This window comes from Coenobita brevimanus, chromosome 41 (genome assembly GCF_032717465.1).
Source record: "Coenobita brevimanus isolate Jiangsu-jjx chromosome 41, ASM3271746v2, whole genome shotgun sequence".
Classification (NCBI taxonomy): domain Eukaryota; kingdom Metazoa; phylum Arthropoda; class Malacostraca; order Decapoda; family Coenobitidae; genus Coenobita; species Coenobita brevimanus.
In genome coordinates, this window is record NC_136994.1 from 18,537,242 (window position 1) to 18,557,069 (window position 19,828).

Sequence of the window (19,828 nt, forward strand, 5' to 3'; positions counted from 1 at the left end):
GCAGTTTGTCTTCCTCTTTGATTTTACATTTTCACTTCTGTCATTTTGTTTATGAAGTCTCCAATCTTCTTGCATTCATCGGCCTTGGTCACCTAATGGTGTCTCTCCATGCTGCTCGATCTCTGGCAGACTAATCTTTTCTCCTCCAGTCATCTAATTGTTAAATGTTTCTCCCGACAGACCTTCACTGCGTGGTGCAACTCCCACCTGCGAAAGGCTGGCACACTGATCGAGAGCATTGAGGAGGAGTTCCGCAATGGCCTCAAGCTCATGCTGCTCCTTGAGGTGAGACAACCACTCCAACTTGACTGGTAGGAAAGAGAATGAGGAGCGATACAAGTAAATGGATAATTTGAGTAGAGAGAGAATGATGAAATATATTACAGTAGTGAGGCAGCCGCTCCAACTTGACGGGTAGCAACGAGAATGAGGAATGATATAATGGAAAGGATAATTCGAAATTGAGGGATTTTGATGAAATACAGTATATTACAGTAATTCCATCATGCCACAGTGGTAGCTTTTATACATTTGAACTTTTTCTTTCTGTTGAATCCTGCCTCGCTGTATCTTTAGGTGGGAACAAGAATAAGGATGATGATGATGATGATGATGATGATGAGGAGGAGATAGATAGATAGATAGATAGATAGATAGATAGATGAAATGTATGTAACAGAACTCTACTAATTTTCCCATCAACAGGTTATCTCAGGGGAGACACTGCCGAAGCCCGACCGTGGCAAGATGAGGTTCCACAAGATTGCCAATGTTAACAAGGCCCTCGACTTCATTGCCAGCAAGGGGGTCAAGCTGGTGTCCATTGGTGCTGAAGGTGAGAGAGAGAGAGAGAGAGGAGGGGGGGTAACTGTGATGAAGGTGAGGTACGAGGGGGTCATCTGTTGGTCCAGCCTCCTCGGCCTGATGTCTGTCCTTGCCTGTAAAGCTTGTTTGCCTGTTTCCAGTAATTCCTCAGTATAAAGTGCCTTTTTTTGGACTTTTTCGGTTATTAAGTTCACAGTAAATTGCAGATAATTATCCACAGTTTACAGTTCCAGAAAAGTTTTGATACTTTGGGATATACTCATGACTTACCCTATTATGAGGACTGTTTGTATGCCATTCATTTGGTGTCGGAGGTTGTTGATGACAGGCTGATGATGACACTGGGTATCATCTGGACCATAATTCTGTGCTTTGCTATCCAGGACATGAGTGTTGAAAAATTACCAGGGAGGGCCTCTTGTGATGATGCCATCCAGGGCTGTCTGTTGTATTTTTATTTGGCCTACTGCCTCGAACCTCTATCCACCCCTTTTCCCATATGCCTCTGTACCTCTGTTTTTCTGTCTCCTCTCTATCAGTCTCTCTGCTCCAACAACCACTCTTCCTCTGTCTCCTGTCTATCAGTTTGTCTAGCTCCAACAACCACTCTTCCTCTGTCTTTCTGTCTCTTCTCTGTCAGTCTGTCTCTGCTCCAACAACCACTCTTCCTCAGTCTTTCTGTCTCTTCTCTGTCAGTCTGTCTCTGCTCCAACAACCGCTCTTCCTCTGTCTTTCTGTCTCTTCTCTGTCAGTCTCTCTGCTCCAACAACCACTCTTCCTCTGTCTTTCTGTGTCCTCTCTATCAGTCTGTCTAGCTTCAACAACCACTCTTCCTCTGTCGTTGTGTCTTCTCTCTATCAGTCTGTCTGGCTCCAACAATCACTCCTCCTCTGTCTTTCTGTCTCTTCTCTGTCAGTCTGTCTCTGCTCCAACAACCACTCTTCCTCTGTCTTTCTGTGTCCTCTCTATCAGTCTGTCTAGCTTCAACAATCACTCCTCCTCTGTCTTTCTGTCTCTTCTCTGTCAGTCTGTATAGCTCCAACAACCACACTTCCTCAAGCAATGTGTGTTTCTCTCATAGCTGTAACATCCACTCTTTTTGTAGCAGCCTTTGTATATATTTTTTTCAGTCTGTCAGCCTTAATACCTTCCTTCCTCACCAGAAATTGTTGATGGTAACCTGAAGATGACGCTGGGTATGATCTGGACCATCATCCTGCGCTTCGCCATTCAGGACATCAGTGTAGAGGAGATGACCGCTAAGGAAGGTCTGTTGTTGTGGTGCCAGCGTAAGACCGCACCTTACAAGAACGTCAATGTACAGAACTTCCACACCAGCTTCAAGGTTTGTGTTTAGATGAGCTTATATTACCTGTAGTCCCATATTTGAAGGAACTTGGAATAAACAGGTATTAGTTTTGGCCCTCCTTTTTGTTGAACTTCTTTTAGAATTCAAAATGTCACACTGAGCCTTTTTTCTTGTTTCCCTTTTCCGCCGCATAAATCAGAGCACAAAAGTAGTAGATATTGTTTGGTACATAGTGGTTTTCCCATGTCAGTTTTGGGAATCTTCACATTCTTTGGTAGTAAGAATAGGTGTATTTTTGATGGTGATACCCTTCCCTTATTCTTTCAACACCTAACTACCCACTCGCGTTTTCTCCTACAGGATGGTCTTGCATTCTGTGCCTTGATCCACCGTCACCGTCCAGACCTGCTTGACTACTCCCAGCTGTCCAAGGATGACCCTCTCCACAACCTCAACCTGGCCTTCGACATCGCAGAGAAGCACCTCGATATTCCCAGGATGTTGGACCCTGATGGTATGTTACTGAGGTTGAAGTGGGTAGGATTAAAAATGATACTGGAAGGAAAGCAATGTTATCGGTGGAGAGCTGTGGTTTGAGGGAGACTAGAGGGCAGTTTCACAATATTCTCATGATGTTCTGAGCATGTTGAGATGTGTGGAGAGAATATTCATCCATCATCCAATCCTATGTCGCCCCGTGAGGAACTTAGGAACCCGGGGCTAGGCAAGAGAATAGATGATGAAATTTGGGTAAAAAGATCACAGGGATATGAGACAGCTGTCCTCAAGTGAACAAGACTACACATATAAGTTTGTATAAATGCTTTCAAGACAAAATGAAATGTGGAAGAGGTGGAGGGAAACTTGGGTGCTTTGTGTGATGTCCAGTACAGTATTGTGTTAGAAAGGAAGGATGTTGTGTGTGTGGTGGGATTGTAATAAAGGTGGGATGGAATAATGGTATGAAAGCTAAAAGGTGTAAGACGAACACCTTGGTATACGTGTGCCATCCCTTCAGTGCAAGAGGCCATTACAAAAATTTAAAAAAATAGTGTAGCAGAAACAAGACTAGACTATATAGAGTTAAGGTGCTAACTGCTCTTTCTGTATGTATTATAAGGAAGTGATTTAGTAGTTTTATCTGTATTTAGCATAAAAAGAAGCCAGTATTTTTTCAATATTATAAAGAAGTGAGTCTGTGGGGAAGACCGAGGATGAGATGGAGGAATGGAGTGGAGAGGTACCAGTTTATGAGAGAGGGGTATGTTAGCTGGGGAGAGGTCAGCATAGTGGCAGGGGACAGGGCGACGTGGAGGCTTTTTGTTTGTAGCCACCCCTTACAGGATTAAGACATCTGGCTATAGATTGATAGATACTGTAGTCCATATTCTCATCCGCAACTGTACATACACCAATTGTAAAACGTTTATTCATTTTTATCAGTCCATATATCTTGCCTGTCTGCTAATTACTTTGATAAATTTCATGTTCTTTTTCAGGCATACTCAGTGTTGTTCTGATTTTTATTGCCCCTTTTTTTTTTTCACTTTCTGCCGTATGGATCACCGTGCAGCTGCAGTGTTTGGGCTGAGTCGGGATGTTCTTGTTGTTGATGTGTAAGATCTCTTGATGTTTAGGCTTATTTACTTTTTCCTCTCTTATTTTTACTCTACCTTCTTGACATAGAGAGCAAAGGTGTGTGCAGTGCCCCGTTATGTGATGCTTATGTGTGAAACAGTGGTGACGATGGTGATGTGAGTGGTAAATCGTATTAGTATTGTTTATAAAGACTCCCTCATGCATGTGTTGGCTGCAGTCACCTGATAGCGGCTCTTCATGCTCTCGGTCTCTGGCAGCCTTTCTCTCCAGGGTAGATGAGGGTAGAATGCCTTCCTCATTACCGAGAGCTTTCGTCAAAAAGGGGGAAAAAAAATGTTGTGGCTCTACATCCTTTCCATAGCTCTTCTTCATGACTTGCATTAAATTCTGGTGTTAATCTCTTGCCACAATTCAACACTGAAGATGGAGACTTGGCAATTTGAGGTCAAGTTACAGTAAAAAGAGTATAGTTACCATGTTTGATTTCACTCTCAAGGTGTCACAAGTGCCTGTTTGAATGAGAGGCTTGCTTACACCTTTGCACTCATGGTTTTTAAAATTACATACAATTTATCATGAATATCTTTGCTACATTTCACTCTGCTTTTCTGTCTTTAGCATTGAAGCATTTCAGATTTACCTCATCATTTCTTTCATCATTTCCACTTGCTTGACGGTTTAAAGTTTATGCAGGTTTAGAATTAAGCTTCATTACAAAATTATATAATCAGATATCCCCAATTTATCTTTTTTTATCTGCTTCTGTCTCATATTAATAGCACAACATTTAATCCTTGTTTTTTGGGGGGAGAGTTGTATTGTAAATCTCAAATGTTTTCTCTCCAGTTATCTCTCAGGATTCCTCACTGTTCCTCTCAAGTACACCACATCCTTCTCTGTCATATGTTCAGACATTTTGACAGCCAGTTTTTTACACTCTGATTTTATGCCTACAAATCTTTCATTACAGTTCAGTTAATCAAAACTTTTTTCATTTGGACCTTTGCAGTTCTTTCTTCCAGTTCAGTATTTCCTTCCCAATGAATGCTGTGTTGGCAAGGCTCTTTGATTTACAGTTTTGAGCCATAGAGTTTTTTGGTCCGTCAGCTTTGTATGTGTGCTGTGTGTTTCCAGTCATATCTCTTCCCTGTGTAATAGTACCATACCTGTATTATCCATGGCATTATCTTTTGACAGTTCCTTTATTTTCAGTACAGTTAATAAGTATAGTTTTTCAGTTCTTCAGCCATTTTGATGATGATGCTAAGCCAGTGCAGTTATATGTCTCCATTCCATCTCATCCTCCCTGTTTTATATTTTTTCAGAGATATTTTTGGTTTCTTTTGGTATGGTTCAGTTTTAGTCCTTCAGCCTTTAGAACAAGCCATTGATCCTGTGCAGTTTCGTGTCTTCATCACTTCCCTCCTGTTCCATATATCTTTCTCCAAACTTGTATTTCAACCGGGGCGTTCTCTCTCTCTCCCTTTCTCGCCCCGCCCTGCCCCCAGATCTGGTCAACACCCCCAAGGCTGATGAGCGCGCTATCATGACCTACGTGTCTTGCTACTACCATGCCTTCCAGGGGGCGCAGCAGGTAAATAGGGAGGATAGGCAAGGATAGGGAAGAGGGGGAGGGTTGGAGACAGGGTAGGGTGAAGAGGAATGTCGGAGGGAGATTAGGCAAGGATCAGGGAGAGTGGAAGGGTTACAGAAATGGCAGGGAGAAGAGGATGTGGGAGGAAGGGTAGGTAAGGTTAGGAAGAGGGGGAGAATTGGAGACAGGGTAGGGTGAAGAGGAATGTTAGAGGGAGGATAGGCAAGGACTGGGGAGAGAGCGAGGGGTTGGAGAAATGGCTGGGGGAAGAGGAATGTTGGAGGGAGGATAGGCAAGGTTTGGAACAAAAGGGAGGGGATGGAAAAATGCCAGGGAGAAGAGTAACAGTTGAGAGATTAGGGTGATGGCAGAAAGAAGGATAGGATTCTAAAGAGAAGGTAGTCAGGGTGGGATAGAGAGAATATTGAGCAAACAGGAATGACAGAAAAGGATGGGGATGCTCAAGGAAGGGGTTAAATGGAATTGGCGGGAAGGTCAGAGCAGGTTAGGAAGGCAATTCAGATGGTCAGGGAAGGTTACTGAGCACTGTGGGAAGTAGTAGTAGTTGCAACACCAGGCTTATTTTGAAGTGAATCCAGTGGATGGCAGGCTGAAGTTTCCCTTTTCCTGCAGTCCACTATCCTTTTCTGGGCTTTTCTGGGGCAATAGGAAGGGAGTTTAGGGATGTATGTATAATCAGACAGTGGAGCCACCTGGTTTTATCAATGAAACCTCAGGAAGGCAGCCCTCTCAGCACCAGCACAGTGGGTGTAACAAGGAGACCAGGGTAGGGTGGGCATACAGAGAGGGTTAGAAATGAAGGGAGGTAGGAGTGTTAGGTCGATTAGAGAAATGTATAGGATGGGGAGATGGGTAGGGCACAGGAAAGGTTAGGAAGGTAAGGCTAAGGCACAGCACAGTATAGGAGTAAGACAGGATGGTACAATGTTTAAGTACAGTGTGTCATAAAGACTGCTAGGGAAGTACTGGTAAGTATGAGATGAGTAGGTGGCAGGGAAAGACAAGGATAGGGCTTTGTTTGTGCTTTGCCTCTCTGCCTGGCATGGAGTTCCATAGTTTCTTTGTTGAGTTCTTAGGTTTGCTAATTATCTTACTAAATAATGATTAAGTCACCTTCACAGACACAAATAACAACACCATTGCCACCTTGATCACTGTTTTCTGTCTTAATTACTTTTCATTGTTATCACCATAGCTATGGCTTTGAACTGCCATTATCACAGTCTTGAATGTCTTATGTACTGCTGGGTTTGATGTAATTAATGTACCAAGCTGATCAGTTATTGTACATGAACATCAGAGTCATATGAACAGCCAAACTAATTCTCTCTGATGTTGATTGAATTAAACACGCAGTCACAGTAGACAAAATGTTAGCTTGTGACAGGATGGACTCAGTGTTCTCCTTTGATGTGTGTATATTGACAAGTGACAGAGGTGTATGTTTCCATTATATATACACGGTACTGTCTTTTTTTCCCTCCCCCCCACTTACACAGACACCATTAAATTATTATTAGTTTTGGTCTATATTAACTTACCTAGATGCATCCATAACAGTGAGAAGGTTCGGATAGTATTAATCCACTTACTGCATCCTAGTCTAGCTTTTCATGACGAGCTTTGCCACATGGTAGGTTTAGGAGCTGTTCTCTTGATTAGTGAAGCCCTTTTCTTGCACAATAATTCTGACATCACATTTCTTCCTCAGTGGAAAATATTCTAGAGCTTTGCAATAAGATAGAGGTAGGAGCTGGTCTCTGACTTTAACTTTTCCACTAACTGCCGTATGGTGTTATCTCTCATGTAGCACAGTGGTCTAATATTCTGTTAAAGCGATTTTGCGGCAGCTAACATTCCTCTGCATCTTGTTTTAGTTTTTGGTCTGGTTTAGTGTTTTTTAGTCCGATTTCTTTGTCTTAGGAAAGACTTAATATTGTATTCTGTTTTATTGATAGGAGGGGCTAGTTTGACGAAGAGGTAAGCTGCACGTAATAACACTACAGTAATTCCTTGGTATAATTTTACTCTGCATGTGTGTTTCAGTGAAGGTTTTTAGTAAGCTGTATTTAACTGTTTGGTGATAGCAGAAATAATATAAAAGTGGCATCTCTGTAATGAATAGGTGGAGATTGAATTCAGTTCAGTATGACAGGCTTTTCCTCTTATGAATGGAACTGTGCGGTAGGAATAAGAATGCAGCATAAAGTTATCGTACTAATTACTGAAAGCTTTAAGTACTTCTCCCACATTTTAAAATAAACTATGGGACTGTTTTCCACCAATAGAAATTTTTAAGTTTTCAAAAAGTGAGAAATTATATAAATTATGTCATGGAGTTACTGTAGTTTAGCGCCACACTGCAACACAAGAGCTAATGATAATCCCCGGCACGAATTTAGTTAGTTTGGTCCACCCTCTGCAGAAAACGAGAAGCACCACCAGGGAGTACTGTATTATATGTGTGTTGAGTTGCCGTATTCTCACTCTGTATATAATTTGCCGTTTTCTGTTCTGTAGTTTTATGTTTTATTGTATATTCGAGTAATGATTTCTTTTCCCCCTAACAGCTGTAGTTTTAGGATTTTTGTTTGTTCATCTCTAATAAGTTTGCTATGAGAATGCGTTTATATCTTTTTATTTCTTCCTAACAGCTTCTATGACCACGCAAATTTCTTGTCTCACAAAAAGTTCTGTACAAACGTCTTTTTCTTACAGTATTTCGTATAGGTACCTGTTTTTGCTTATATTTTTGACTGACAACTTTATTATGAGTACTTCCCTTTATTTATTTATTTATTTTTTTAATGTGTCTGCCTAACAATTTTTATTTATTAATTTTTTGTAGTTTTTAATAGTACAGTATTTTTTTTTTTTTTTTTTTTTTTTTTTTTTTTTTTACAAGTATTTCATAATTTTTTCTGTAACATTTTATTAATTTGATTTTTCTCCTTAACAGCTTTTATTACAATTTTTATTTGCCATTTGTATTTTCTTCATTTTTGCACATTTGGCGTCCACACAGCTGACATATTTATGATTAATGTAGCCTTGTGATTCAACCTGTGACTTTTATTTATTAGATTTTTGCTTCGATTATGGTTGAAAATACAGTAGGCCCTCGTTATGATGGAGTAACTGGGGGGAGACCCGGTGTGATAAAGCTGATAGTTTGTTATATCTGATGATCCTCCCCTGAGATGGGATTTCAAGCACATGTTTGAAAACAGATGAGTATAGTAGCATAATCTAGTACTAAAAACATAAACTATACCCGGTTCCCATTTTGCACAAACTTGGTCCATAATTTTGTCTCTTTGCGGCTTATTTCACATTGTTCTCATAGCACTTCTTTGTGACTAGTAAAGTACAGTATTTCTATAGTTTGTTATGATGGAGTGAGGGCAGTTTCAGGCCAGGTTGGAGTAAGAAGGGTAGGAAACACATGTATTGCAACCCAAACAACAGACATCGTCTGTTATAGCCAATGGAAGTTTGGTGGCCTTTGTAGCGTATGTTAAATCTAATATCCGGTCTTTCAAGGTAGGTTATAGTGAGGGTCTGCTGTAGTTTAGCATAGTAAATTGTATAGTTTTAAAGATCTACTAAGACTTGTGGAAGATAGACTCTTGCACATGGAGTCAGATTTGCTATTGGTACCGTATACATTTAATCTTATACACTGGACATAGGCTTAGAGCAATTTTATCTTTGTAGAATGACAGTGGAATAGATGCAATTTCTTCTTAGTTAAATTTAATAGATGCAGTGTCTTCCTAGTCAAGTTTAGTAGATACAGTGCCTTCCTAGTCAAATTTATATTTCACTGAGAATTTATCATGATTTGTCAGTTGTGTCCACCACTTTTCAGAGGCTCCTGCATGACCATCTCACATTCATATTCTCATCTGTTTATCCTTAATTTACAAGTAGTTTATTTGTATCTTTATTTCTTCTTCCTAAATGTATGTGTTTACTTGCATTTCATCATTATAGCAAACTGTTCTAACCTCTACCTCTGTTTTTGTTTTAGTTACTGGTGTAGTATTTTATAACCTTCAGTTCTTTGTTTATATTTTTACATATTGCACTCCATTGTTCTTCAGTATATAGTTATTTGTTCTTTCATTTATATTATTACTTACTGCACTTCTCTGTTCTTCAGTATATGTTTCTACTCACACTTACGTTCTTTAATACTTGCGTTTGCCCCGAGGCCTCACGCAGCCACAGCATCCAGGGCAGCAACACTTGGCTTATGTACACAGCAGGACAGTTCACCAGCACGCAGGAATGGCAGAAATCGCAGCAGCCACAGCATTTATGTAGATATCAAGGGGGCTGTTTTAGAGAGGCATATGTTACAGTACTTCAGTTCAAATTTGAAAGAGACTCATTTATATTCTACAGTGCAGTCCAAAATTTGAAAAAGACTTATTTGTATTTTACTGTGCAGTCCAAATTTGCTTGTGACATTGCACTATATTATACCCAAAAATAAAGAAAGAAGGCAAGAAATGTTCCAAACTTTAAATTATTACTGTGCCTTCATTTCCAAACTCTCCTGTTTGAGTTGTGGGAATAAGGATTAAGATGTAATGATGATGATGATGATGATATTCCTCTTCCTTCTTCTTATCATCATCGTCATCGCTACCCTTTTGAAATAGTTTGAATCAATTATGTAATACTAAAACTTTTGGACAACATCCCTTCTAAAATAGCCCCTGCATTTTAGCCCAATATGTCTCTATCCTCGTCACTTCATTAACACGTAGGTCTGTACTGTAATGCTCCTATAGTTTAAAAATGAGATCCTGAATAGGTGTGTAGTAACCATTCTTAGGGAGATTACAGCACTAATATTTACACAAGCCACAGAGACGGCTGGCTCAACTTAAGCCCTGAGATTTGACAGTCTCATTTGTCAGCTAACGGCAGTAAACCCACACAATATTGGACTTGGCATTTTACCAGATCTGTATTGGACTTTGGTATGCTTGTTATCAGGTGTATATTGGACTTTGTAATGTTATTCTGAGTCCAACTAAAACCATTGAGAATTAGTGTTAAAAGTATTACAGTATTATTTTATTAAGCATCATTCTTTTCTATACCCACTGCATTATTATAGATTTCTTTCTGCGTTAAGAGTATATTGCTTTATATTCATATCCAAAGTTTTGCCTCACTTTTTCTGACTCATGGTTGTGTTGGATTCCGGTCTGGTGTTCACATAAAACTAGAACAGAATGATATAAAATTTGAACATAATGGGGTCTCTTAGTGTTTATCAGATTTTTGCTTTATTCAGAGAAAGTTTATAGTTTTTCACCCAGTTAGTCCTGTATTGTGTGGTCTTGCTGCCAGAATCATTGAGAGAAAGCTGGCCGTGTAACGAACTAACCTTAAGAAGTCCCGAGAGCTGACTGTGCCGTGAACTAATCCTGAAATTGTATGAGACACTTTGCTAAACTAATCGTCAGTGTTATTACGACTCCCCCGCTGGCTTGAGTCTCCCTGTGTGTCTGTACCTAACTAACCGCCTGGCATTAACGACTTACAGACATATCGGAAGGCGTGCCGGACGAAAGGGCAGTCATGACATACGTTTCGTCCTATTATCACACGTTCACGGGAGTGCAGAAGGTGAGTGGATGGTAGGAGGAGGGAGGAGTAGAGTTAGTGGATGGAGGGAGGAGTGGGAGGAGGAGTAGGGTTAGTGTATGGTGGGAGGAGGGAGGAGTTGGAGGAGCAGTAGGGGTTATGTAGGAAAGGAGGGTGAATTAAGGGTGAGGCTATGAAGGAAGGGGGACAGATGAACAGGAAAGGGTGGGAGTTAGATATTGTATTGTACTGTAATTACCTTCCTTTTTTTCATACACCCTAGACAGTAAATCAAGGTGCATACAAATTGGTTTAATAGTATTTTCTTTTAACTTGCAGCTTATTGTATTACTTCAAACAGTATGGTAGTTTTTTGTAGTCAGAGAACATTTTCTACGTTCTGTTTGAGTTGTTGGTCTTTGTAATTTTGTATCCTACTAATATTGTGAATCCATTAATTAACGTACGACATAGCGTTGTACTTCATAGGATTTTCATAGTTTGATAGTTGGTGATATTGAACTTAATGTAGTTACTGAAAAAACAGTGTATATAAAGTAAATTGTGTTTTAAAGTTACATCAGCTCTTCAGATTTTCCATCCAATTTGTTGAGGAGTTTTCATTTTAGTAAAAGTATCATAAAAATAATATAATAATGACCAGTCACTAACCCACGTCACCTGTGCAGGCTGAGATGGCCGCCAACCGCATCTGCAAGGTGCTGAAGGTGAACCAGGAGAATGAACGCCTGATGGAAGAATACGAGCGCCTCACCTCCGACCTTCTGGAATGGATCCGCCGCACCCTGCCCTGGCTCCAGGCCCGCCAGCAGGACAACACACTCAATGACCTGCAGAAGAAGCTGGAGGAATACCGTCTGTACCGCCGCAACCACAAACCACCGCGTGTGGAACAGAAGGCCAGGCTAGAAACCAACTTCAACACACTACAGGTAATTTTGGTTTTGGTTGTTGCACGTAATCTTGCTCCATGTATAACTGACTTCCATTTATTTCATGTAAACCTGCTTCCTGTGTAACTATCTTCAACACATAGCGGGGAATTAAGTGTCATTTATCACTCACCTCAACACTTATTCATCACTAACTACCTGGCATTTAATCTTAGCCCTCTGACAAACAAACCACCACATTTGTAATAAAGGCCAGGCTATAGATGAACTTCGATACTTTTTACATAATCCAGCATCCTTTATCACCAGTCCAACTCACTCTCCCTCATGTACCCTTTCATCTTATTCTCATTCAGCATTCAGGGTGCTTTTTCAGGTACTAAAACTGTTATATTTTCACAAACATTTCCCAGACAGCTGTATTGATGTGAAATGTTGCTTGAAAAGATTGTGTATGTGATAGATTGTGATATATTGTATTGTGTCTACCATACAGGGAATTTGGTAGTTTTATCATAATTTATTATATCCCTTTTAGACCAGGTGGCTTTGTTAAGATCAGTAAGAATGTTTTGCAGTAATCAGTTTAGTCATAATTGTAGCAGGATCTTACTTATTCCAGTTTGTTTTGGAAATGTTGAGTTATAATGTTGATGATATTCATTTTTACTCTTTGTACTCTTTCCATTTGATCATGCCAATACACCTCACTCATTCCCTTTGTCCCCCAGACCAAGCTGCGTCTGTCCAACCGTCCAGCATACCTTCCGTCCGAGGGCAAGAGCGTCACCGACATTGCCAATGCGTGGAAGCAGCTGGAGGGATGCGAGAAGTCATTTGAAGAGTGGCTGCTGTCTGAGATGATGAGGTGAGGGAAGGGGGTTAATTTTAGTATTTATGTTTTCCTCAGCAGTTCTTCTTGACTAGCACTATATTTTGCTGGTAATCATTTGCTGTATTTCTGCATTCAAGCTGGGGAGATGTCGTTTTTTTGCCGAGTTAAAGTGAACAGAGTATAACGAATAACTATTTCTCGTTGTCTAGGCTGGAGCGACTGGAACATTTGGCCAAGAAGTTCAAGCACAAGGCCGAGATCCACGAGAGCTGGACGGCTGGCAAGGAGGAGATGCTGAAGAGCCAGGACTTCAGACACTGCAAGCTGAACGAACTGAAGGCCCTCAAGAAGAAGCACGAGGCATTTGAGAGTGACCTGGCTGCCCATCAGGTGTGTACAGTACTGGATTTAGGTTGTAGGAAATGATATGGGGAAATTCAGCCATAAGCAACATAGTCAGGGTTCAAGTTAAACTCTCTCATTGTTACAGATTTTAATGCATATGTGAGATTTATTTTTCCCAATGGCTTCCAGTAATTGTTGGGAAGTACTTAGCTGGTTTTGGCACTCGGTTTAACTTCAGTTCCATAAAAAATATAATCTGCACCATAGACAACCCCAATATGAGGATTTATTAAGATGAAGCTTTGTTTGTTGTTGAGAGGTACAGGTATATGAGGGAAGGGAGAGTGAGCTGGGGGGAGGGCAGTCAAATAGTGGTTGACAGAGTGACTTGCATTTTGTCTGCAGCCACCCTTTGGGAGATTAGGGCATTGGGCTATAGATAGATAGAATAGATAGATCTGTTTATACAGTATTATGGTTTCACTGAATCATACTAACCCATGTTGTCGTCTGCCTCAGGACCGTGTTGAGCAGATTGCAGCCATTGCACAGGAGCTCAACGCCCTGGACTACTATGACTCTGCCGCCATCAACTCCCGCTGCCAGGCCATCTGTGACCAGTGGGACCGTCTGGGCACGCTGACAACATCACGCCGCAACGCACTCGAGGAGACTGAGAAGCTGTTGGAGAAGATCGATCAGCTGCACCTTGAATTTGCCAAGAGGGCCGCGGTGAGTGTCTGGGAGAAGATGTGGTGAAGGTGGGGTAGGAATGGCTCTTGAAAAGTGTACAGTACCCTTATAAGGTATGCACTTTGTGAAATTGAGACTAAAGTAGACATTTTTAAGTCACTGCATGAGTACTGTACTATGCTGTTGATCCAGGGTACTTTTTGACGGACAGAATTTTTAAAAGTTGAATTCCCATGTTTTGTATGTCTCTTTGTATCTGTAGCCAGATGCTCTTTCATATTTAGCGGTAATGAAATAGATTAAGACCTATTTCACTGTGTAGCTTGTGTGCCCATGTCCATTTTTTGTTTCTACATCCTACCCTCCTAATGCATTTTTCCTATTGCTTCTTTCCTGATACTTCTTTCCTAATATTTTTCTCTCTCCTTGTTTCTGCAGCCATTCAACAACTGGCTGGACGGCGCCTGTGAGGACTTGGTGGACATGTTCATCGTACACACCATCGAGGAGATCCAGGGCCTGATTGATGCCCACCACCAGTTCAAGGCCACACTGGGAGAGGCTGACAAGGAGTACCAGGCCATCACTGCGCTGGTTACAGAGGTCCAACACACCGCCCACAAGTACCAGATACCAGGGGCCCTCGACAACCCATACACCACCCTCACTGCACAGGTATGGGGGGATTAGTAGACTGGTGTGAGTCATACAGTACATGTACCACCCAATACTTACACCAGGTATTATTATAAGATCCTATACATATGCCACCCATTAATACCAGATACCAGGGGCTCTTGAAACTCATACACCACACTCACTGCACAGGTATGGGGGGATTAGTAGACTGGTGTGAGCCTTACAGTACATATACCACCCAATACCTACACCAGGTATTAATATAAGATCCTGTACATACACCAGCCATTAATACCAAATACCAGGGGCTCTTGGCAACTCATACGCCACCCTCACTGCACAGGTATGGGGTGATTTTTATACCTTATGCAGTACCTCTTAGTCTCATAGTACGTATACCACTCAGTACTTGCACCTGGTATTATTAACAAGTCCTACACATACACCACCCATTAGTACCAGATACCAGCAGCTCTCAGCAGCCCACACACCACCCCTACTGCACAGGTATTTCATCACTTCTAACTTTACAATTCCTTCCTACCACATCCCAAGTTCTCCGGACTAAGCTTGTGCTACACTTACCACATAGGTTCTTGCTGGTGATGATGATGTGGAATTTAATATCAGTGTGAAAAGTATACAGTTTGTGTGTGTCTGTGTGTGTGTGTGAGAGAGAGAGAGACCCTGACAAATATGATCAAATCTCAGTGTGTATTATTAACCCTTTCTGCCTGAAGGATATCTTCTAAGCCAAATGCAGTATTGTGATATTGCACAAAATAATATGGAAGCAATATTTTTGAGCTGAATGGGTCAGTTAAGATGGTTATAATCCCCCATGCCCAACAGGTCTCAAAATACATTGAATCTCAGGATGTCTTTACTGATTTACTTTGGCTAATTGATGAACAGTTTTATTTAGAAATATGCTCAGGCTGAAGGAATCTGTACTGTATGTCTCCCTTAATCCCTTGAGTCTGAGGATGTCACTCAACAGAATACAGTAAAAGTCCTGTAGTCCGAATGGCAGGGGACCGAGGATCTTTCGGAACACTGTTTTTTTCAGACTTCTGGGAGGGACCTCTGGAAACATTAGAAATATGTACATCATCATTAAAGAAATACTTAAAATGATATGGGTTATTGTTTTAGACATAGGAAATGCATAGAAGTGTAGCTGAATAGTTGCAAACAGGTACATCCAAGTCCATGGGCAAGTCCAAGCCAGATAAATCCTTAATTAAAAACCAGAAAAATTTGAAAACTGCTCAGAAAAAATCGAAAAAATTTTCCTTGTAAAATTTGGGATATAGGAACATTTGGATGATTGGTGGTTGGATTGGAGGACTTTTACTGTATTGTGTTCAACTTCAGAGGCACATCCTTGGCCAGAAGGGATTCATCTAAGAAAACTGTGTGGTATTACCCAATGTAAACTGAAAAAGATGTTTTCAGACTGAAGGCGTTAATGTGTATGTGTGTGTATTGATGTTGCTTCTCTTGTTTTAACTCATCCACTACAAAGGTGCCTTTCTTTAACATGCTGACCTAGGATAGTGAAGGCATTATGGGAGCGATGGAGGTAAAGTGAATGTTATTATTTGCTCGCAACCCTTGCACCCTGGGCAGGTTTGCTATTTCCACTCATTTAACTTGTTTTCTCTTTAATAAAAAGGGTACTGGTCAAAGATAAAGACTGCAAAAACTAGATTCTATCAGCTGCAAATTGGCACCAAGAACACCTCTGGCTTTTGTCATCATGCTATGGTGTCAAGGACAGTACGCAGCACAGTAACATTTAGCCATATTGCAGCAAAAACATAATATACCAGGTAGTCTGTGATACCTAACAGAGGTAGAGCAGGCCACTGGTCAGCAGCTTAGCCAGGAATGAGTGACAAGGGAACTGTTGTTTATAGTATAGCAGAGGGGGAGGGGGGGAAGTGTGGATGTTTGAGGATGTTCCCCAGGGTGCAAGGGTTAAAGAAGTATAGAGTTGAATTAAGAATACATATACAGCACAGTAGATGGCATGTGTAGAGTAGGGATCCTCCTGAACCCACAAGAATACAGCCTTCTGCCATGTTGGTCAGTTGGTAGCTGGGATTGGGTGTTTTAGGGTCTTTCACTGCACTCGTTCGGTATTGCACCCGTCATGCTGATGTGTTCTAAATTGCATTTGGTTTCACTGGGCATGCTGTTGATAATTCTCTCATTCTTATGCTTCCTTTTTCTTCCATTAGTTGGGAATACAGGATTGGAAGATGATAAAATATTAGTTCCCCCAAAATTGTGGTTTTGTAGTATTATCACAAACATCCTTTCTGCATGTACATCTTTGTCTTTTGCCTCTGTGTTTATATGAGTATTTTGTGTTTTTGTTACCACGTGTGTTAATATTTGCTTCTCTGATTTATATATTGGTTTCTCACTTTAACAACACAGCGTAGTTGTTTATCTAAATTTTTACCAGGGTCCTGTTGCGAAATTTTGACTTTTCTGCCGTATTTTTCTTTGTTTCTGGGTTTTATTTTAATCCATCTCCTTGGCAATAAGAGTTGTGATGATGTTTGCTGTTCCTTACCTTAAAGTACTGAGCATGTATTATCCTCCCTCTGACAGTGTATTGTCTTGCTGTTGTGAATTAATCCATTGTGTAACATAGGCAGAGTTGAATAAGTATCTTGTGTGTGATTCTGTGAAGTAAATGATTCTTGTATATCAGGTGATCAGCCAGAAGTGGGGAGAGGTGAAGAAGTTGGTGCCTCAGCGTGACAACACACTCCAGGCAGAACTCCAGAAGCAGCAGAGTATCCTTTTGAACAGCCGTAAATGGTTACAGGCATGCTTAATTTTCACCTCTTCATTGCATTGTCTCTCCACCATTGCTGCTGCTTATGTACCATCTCATATTGTCTTTTATTTACACTTTAACTTCTCACCCTACACTCAAAATACTTTCCACACTGTGATGTTGGAGAGTGGAGCAGCTGTGTCGTCCACCCAGACGCTAAACTTCCTCGTGTTTCCCTTCACTTTGCCCAGGGAAGGGCCTTGGTCCGACCATGGTGAAGCTTTGTCTACCAGAAGGGGTGCCACATCCCTGCATGGCGTATGTACTGCACTGCACCTGTTCAGTGGCCCCACAAAACTTGTTACTTACTTGAGGCCAACGAGTCTGCTTGGTCAGACAGAATGAGGTTAACAACAACATCTCTTATTATTGGCCATTTTCTGCACATCATTTTCACTTCACCAACATCTCAACATCTGTGTTATATTCCCCGATGTTACACTCTCACTCTTTTTTTTTTCAATGTACCTTTTGTATTATATTTTCACCCACCTCTAAGAAATGTATGTTTTTTCCTCTGACATAACTGCCATTTTTCCCACACGTATCTTTTATTATGTATGTTTCACATACTTCCAAAACTATGTGTTATATTCCCTGACGTAGCTGCCCACAGACAACGAAAGCCTGCGCCGCCAGTTTGCCGAGAAGGCCAACGGTGTGGGGCCGTGGATCGAGAAGCAGATGGATGCTGTGGCCGCTATTGGCATGGGCATGCATGTAAGTTGACTGGGGTATTCAGTTTTGAGGCGTTAGAAGTTGAATGATGCATGATTGGATGTGTGGCCTATTTGAGTGGGCACACTGTGAGTACGGTAGCTTCTTGTACCTTTTCAATATCCTTTTCTGATGTATGTGTGCCTGCCTGTGTATTTTTGCTTTATTTTATTTGGTGTTCTAAAATAAGTTCTCTGACTTTTATGATGATAATATACAGTATAGCATTGTGATGTAATTATGTTTGGTTCACACACCTTGAAAAAGGTAATATGTACTTGACTGTTATCATTATAGATATATATTTTCCCTTGGCATTCAGGGTTCAGTTTTGGAGGATCAGCTGAACAGGCTGAAGGACTACGAGGCAGCGGTCATCGGCAACAAGGCCATCATGGATGAGATGGAGAAGATCCACCAGGCCGTACAGGAGTCCATGATCTTCGAGAACAGGTGCGTCACGAAGGACACGGGCAAGTTGTGGGACTTGGAGTTATTGGGTCATTTTTGAGACAGCAGTGTGGATTAGCAGTTTTGAGAGTGATATCCACCTTGGAGTAGTGGGTGACAGCACAGTCAGCTGAGGGATCCGGTGTTTGACCCACGTGTTTACCATTGGTTGATGTCAGGAAGGGCATCCAGTCGCAGTGATATGCACACTTAGCGAACAGTCCTCTTCCCGCAAAGAGGGGAGTGCATAGTGTAAAACTACATCATCATAGGGTGAGATTGTGGGTACAGTAGAGTTAGGTTTGGTGAAAGTGGATTTTTGAGCTTTTGAAAATGAGAGAAGTGGGACTAAATTTGTATTTGATCCCATAGGTACACGCAGTACACCATGGAGACGCTGCGTGTGGGTTGGGAGCAGTTGTTGACGTCCATCAACCGCACCATCAACGAGGTGGAGAACCAGATCCTCACCAGGGACTCCAAGGGCATCAGCCAGGAGCAGCTCAGCGAATTCAGATCATCGTTCAACCACTTCGACAAGAACAGGTCAGGAATCATTGCCTTACCTTTGTGCCGGTCCACATCCTGTCCTTTTACTGTTCCATTATCCTGTACGTATGTTCAGATGGCCAGTTGTTTTCTTTAACTCTCTTGAATATGGATGACATCCTTTTTAACTTGGCTTCCCTGCTACAAGACAGTTTTATCAAGCATTGCAAGGGCCTATCATAATCAGGGAATTTATTAAGGCTATTTTTAATCCTTCAGTTCAGAAAGTTTATTATGAACTGAACTGTCAGGATATAGCAAGCCATTTTTCCATCAGGTGCGGTCGTCTTGCTCCGGATGAATTCAAGTCGTGCCTGATCTCCTTGGGCTACTCCATCGGCAAGGACCGCCAGGGCGAGATTGACTTCCAGCGCATCATCTCCATCGTCGACCCCAACAACACCGGCTTCATCCAGTTCGACGCCTTCCTGGACTTCATGACCCGGGAGAACGTGGATTCTGACACCGCAGAGCAGGTCATCGATTCATTCAGGATCCTCGCAGGGGATAAGGTGAGGTGGCGGAGGAGAGGGGATATGAAAGGGGGGGAGAGATGATAGAGGAAAGAGTGGAAGGGACAATGAGGGCAGGAGAGGGGAGAGATTGGAGGATAGGAGAGGGAGAGAATGTGAAAGATACAGTAAGAGGAAAGGCAGAAAGAGAAAAAGGGAAGGGGAAAGAGAGTTGAGGAGGAGGATAGGAGGGGGGAAGAGGCTTTTTCCAGTTCACTGTCATTTTCAACTTCACGACACCAGAGAATGTGGATGCCGACACCACAGATCAAGTCACTGATTCATTCAGGATTCTCACAAGTGATCAGGAAGTGGACTTTCATGGAGGGGGAGAGGGATGCTGAAGAGAAGTGAGGTGGGCC

The 19,828-nt window shown here is 41.6% G+C and overlaps 1 protein-coding gene across 1 annotated transcript in view; it reads left to right on the top strand.

Moving 5' to 3' along the window:
• Window positions 1–19,828, top strand: part of Actn (alpha actinin) — a 76,948-nt gene that overhangs the window by 51,467 nt on the left and 5,653 nt on the right. The window contains exons 2-16 of the mRNA XM_080270558.1: window positions 181–285; window positions 706–835; window positions 1,989–2,170; window positions 2,495–2,648; window positions 5,242–5,327; window positions 11,645–11,908; window positions 12,601–12,737; window positions 12,914–13,094; window positions 13,569–13,781; window positions 14,181–14,417; window positions 17,110–17,194; window positions 17,855–17,958; window positions 18,278–18,408; window positions 18,778–18,951; window positions 19,232–19,466. Of these exons, the coding sequence (XP_080126684.1) occupies window positions 181–285; window positions 706–835; window positions 1,989–2,170; window positions 2,495–2,648; window positions 5,242–5,327; window positions 11,645–11,908; window positions 12,601–12,737; window positions 12,914–13,094; window positions 13,569–13,781; window positions 14,181–14,417; window positions 17,110–17,194; window positions 17,855–17,958; window positions 18,278–18,408; window positions 18,778–18,951; window positions 19,232–19,466 (2,418 nt within the window). The remainder of the gene's footprint in view (window positions 1–180; window positions 286–705; window positions 836–1,988; window positions 2,171–2,494; window positions 2,649–5,241; window positions 5,328–11,644; window positions 11,909–12,600; window positions 12,738–12,913; window positions 13,095–13,568; window positions 13,782–14,180; window positions 14,418–17,109; window positions 17,195–17,854; window positions 17,959–18,277; window positions 18,409–18,777; window positions 18,952–19,231; window positions 19,467–19,828) is intronic.